Below are 3,521 nucleotides of genomic sequence, written 5' to 3'. Positions count from 1 at the left end.
CTCTCTCTCTCTCTCTCTCTCTCTCTCTCTCTCTCTCTCTCTCTCTTATACAGGGGTCTCTGATCTTTATGGCATTGCTACTATTTTGAGTGTATGTTACCAAAATTATCACAAGTATTTTGTATGTGCGCCACTTCATATCTTATGGATGGAATAGAGTGATATTTAAGATCTTTAATTAAATAGTAAATAATTTAATACATTCAAGAAAAGACAGAATTAGTATATAAATATGAACGTAAACTATGTAATCCATCATGTAATTCTGGTTTCCTTTACTTTTGCTGTCATATAGAACCTTCTTTATTCTTTGATTCCCATGCAGTTGTTTCTATTTTCTGTTTGTAAGTGGACAGCAATTAAAGAAAAATGTTTAAAAAATAAGGATGGAGATATGAATGTAAGTATTGTAAATCAGGCTGTCCAAAGTTCTAAACTGTTACAATTTCTGAACTAATCTAAAAGTCATCACTGCTGTTGAAGAACTAGTCACAGTTTTAATATAAGATATCCTGAAGTCAACAAGTCTAGGAATTAAAAGAGTATGTTATGTGAAACCCAGGCCGCCTCACAGTTTTCAGCTAGATTCCAAAACTAAGCAGAATGAAATATTTTGAGAACTAAGCAATGGAGGGTTACACTATCTTACAACCACACACATCCCTCCATCCCAATATCTCTCTGGCCCAGACAACATCTACTAATTGAACACAGATTAATCTTGCAACCAGAGCAGCAGTGAATATATGAATAACTATTCTTTGTTAATTATGTGACTTGTGAAATTATTCTGTTCTTTCTGTTAAAGTATTACTGAACAGAGGCATTATTAGATACCATGCATGTGATACATTCAAACAATGAAATTCAATTATTCCATTAGGATCTCTACAGTCAGTTTTCTAACAGTGTTCAAACACTGTCATCATTTCAGTGTGAGGTTCAGGTTTGTTGAGTCTGGCAGCCAATACAAGAATTGCATGATCCATACTTAAATTGTATGCCGATGCCAAATGCCATTTTTAAGGGGCATTTTTGTTTAGTCACAGCTCTGTTTTCATTGGTTCACCTTTATCTATGTTTGTAGTAAAAAAATTGGAAATGATTTAATCTTCTAGCCAGCAGACAGGAGTCATAACCCCATCATGGGATGAGGAATAAGGCAAGAGGAAGCACATTGATGGAGGAACAAGAGAAATTTTGCATGTAAAACTATGCAATAAATCATACCCACTTCCTTTCTACTTTCATTTGCACTTGGTAAAGAATTCCATTACTAACAGCCAAGCTGGCATGTATCACAGCCTCTTTGCTAGATCATAAAATATCTAATTCAAAACAATAGCAAAAAAAAGGAAGGACATCTACAGAAGCCAAGAAAGAGGAATGTTTATGCTATGCGTTCCTACATATAAATGTTATTTTTTTTTCTCAAAACATTTCTATCTACTGTGATAGTGCATTAAATAAAAAAAACCTAAAACATCATTTGTTTTAAAAATGTGAGGATATTAGCTTACCAATTAATGCTTATACATTCAAATCCCTTAAGAGAGAAAAAAATACTCATTTTAGGAGTTCATCGATGTTTAACAAGAATGACCACAAAGTTCAGCAAACCTTACTTCTGGTAGAGGACTAGCCGGCTTCGTTAGGATTCCTCCCACATAAACAACGTTTGGTAGCGTGGGTCTTGGAAACTCCAGTGCTACATCAGTACACAGCATCCACAGGCTGGATTCATGAACCAAATCATGCATGGACCGCTCTGGCAAAGCCTTGTATTTCTGTAGTATCGTTTCGTATTTTGGCAGAACCAGAAAATTGACTCCCAGTCTTGAAACCAGATGAACAACAACATTTTTAATCCTTTCCAGGAAGTTCATATGATCTGTGAGAAGTGAGTTAAATTCTGGAACATAAGATAAAGGAGCTGGAGCACCAACTTCTGCTGGATACCAAAGACCAGTGGAGAAAACAGCAAATTTAACCCCTAAAAGGTGAGCTATAAGAAATCCACACATCTCATTAGGATCCACCAGCAGCAGGTCAAATTTCTCCTGTTTCAGAACGTGCATTAGATTTTGGTTGCCCACAATCATGTCGCAGTTCTTAGAATAGTGATTCAGGATATCAAATAGTTCCACTATTGTCAGTCTCCCAGAAAATATACTCCTCATTTTGGACTGAAGAAAATCATCCGCACTGCTGCTGTTAAAGATCCCTGGGTAACGCTGGAGTCTATAGTGATCAGATGGAGGGATTTCTCTGCCCTCAGAGAGGAGTAAGACTGTTTGGTGACCTTGGTCATGCAAAGCTGAGGCCAGAGTCTTGAAAATATATAGATGGCTTTCAAACATAATTGGCGGCACAACAATGATTTTGGCAGCCCGGGCTATCCCAACAGTGCCCCACAGGAGAATGAAAACTGCAGTGTAAGACTTCATAGCTGAAATGACAAACAAAAAATTACTTCAACAAATTTAAATCCGATAGGTTTCTAGTTTTCAGAAATGACTTTCAGCCATGACAGCTTTTAGCATTATCCTATTTTAAATTCTCTTTTCTCATACCAGTACCTGGAAACAACACAGGCACCTAGCTTTAGGGAGAAAAAGAACTGGTGTAGTGTTCATTTTGTTAATAAGAAAAAGATTGCTGGGCCTGCTCCCTTCCCTTTCACACTTTCCATCTGCCTTTCAGGTTTGACAAGTGACTTCAGTCAGTACAGATACTGGTACAGCACCCAATATATGGCAGGAAAATTTATAAGGGCAAAGGAGATGGTCTCCTCCTCCAAGGGACTTGTGTATATCACTTCATGCTACCCAACAGTAAAGATTTTTCTCTAGAAACCCAGACCACTGTAGGCTTTGGACCAAGTAACCAATCTAAACTAAGCTGCTTACAGAAAACTGTAATTTAGACCGATTTTGACTTGGGCTTTTTGAATGCCTGTACCTAGCCATGCCTGCAACATGTTCATGTCAAAATTTTTGGTGATTTTACTATTCATAAAAAATGCTGGATTTAAAAATAATAATAATAAAACCTATACGCCAAAATCCTAACATTTTATCCAGAAAGTACGCACAGCATTTGCCTAGGCAATACAACCATCCTACCAATGTACCTCAGCTTTGGATCTAGAAGAATATCTCTGCACATACACATATTTCAATCTTTGCTCTCACCTGAGACTTCCAACAAGGGCTCCATTTCTGATAGTGTATTTTGTGTTGAATGCCCAGTTCGATAAGAACAGCCCTGCCTGCTACAGCTAATCTTACTATTTCTATTGCAAACTTGGATTGATCAGTTGCTCATTCTTTCAAACTTTTTAACCACTGGGCTAAAAGTTTCCAACCTTGGTCTAGTCTAAAAGGGATTTTTTATTTAATTTTATTTTGGTTAAAAATTATTCAGGAACAGTAGCATAACTAGAGGTGAGTGAGAGTAGCACCAGCCCTAGGCAGTGACTTAGGAGGGGTGCCAAAATCATCCCCAACCCCCGGAGAGTC

The 3,521-nt window shown here is 37.3% G+C and overlaps 1 protein-coding gene across 1 annotated transcript in view; it reads right to left on the bottom strand.

Annotated features, from left to right (window-relative positions):
- Positions 1-2,482, bottom strand: part of UGT8 (UDP glycosyltransferase 8) — a 47,950-nt gene extending 45,468 nt beyond the window's left edge. The window contains exon 1 of the mRNA XM_019522022.1: positions 1,626-2,482. Within this exon, the coding sequence (XP_019377567.1) occupies positions 1,626-2,447 (822 nt within the window). The 5' untranslated portion in view covers positions 2,448-2,482. The remainder of the gene's footprint in view (positions 1-1,625) is intronic.
- Between the last annotated feature and the right edge of the window lie 1,039 nt (positions 2,483-3,521).

This window comes from Gavialis gangeticus, unplaced genomic scaffold (assembly GCF_001723915.1).
Source record: "Gavialis gangeticus isolate Ggan-Ray unplaced genomic scaffold, GavGan_comp1, whole genome shotgun sequence".
Classification (NCBI taxonomy): domain Eukaryota; kingdom Metazoa; phylum Chordata; order Crocodylia; family Gavialidae; genus Gavialis; species Gavialis gangeticus.
Note: the sequence above shows the minus strand (reverse complement) of the source record. Positions and strands in the feature narration are given on the sequence as shown.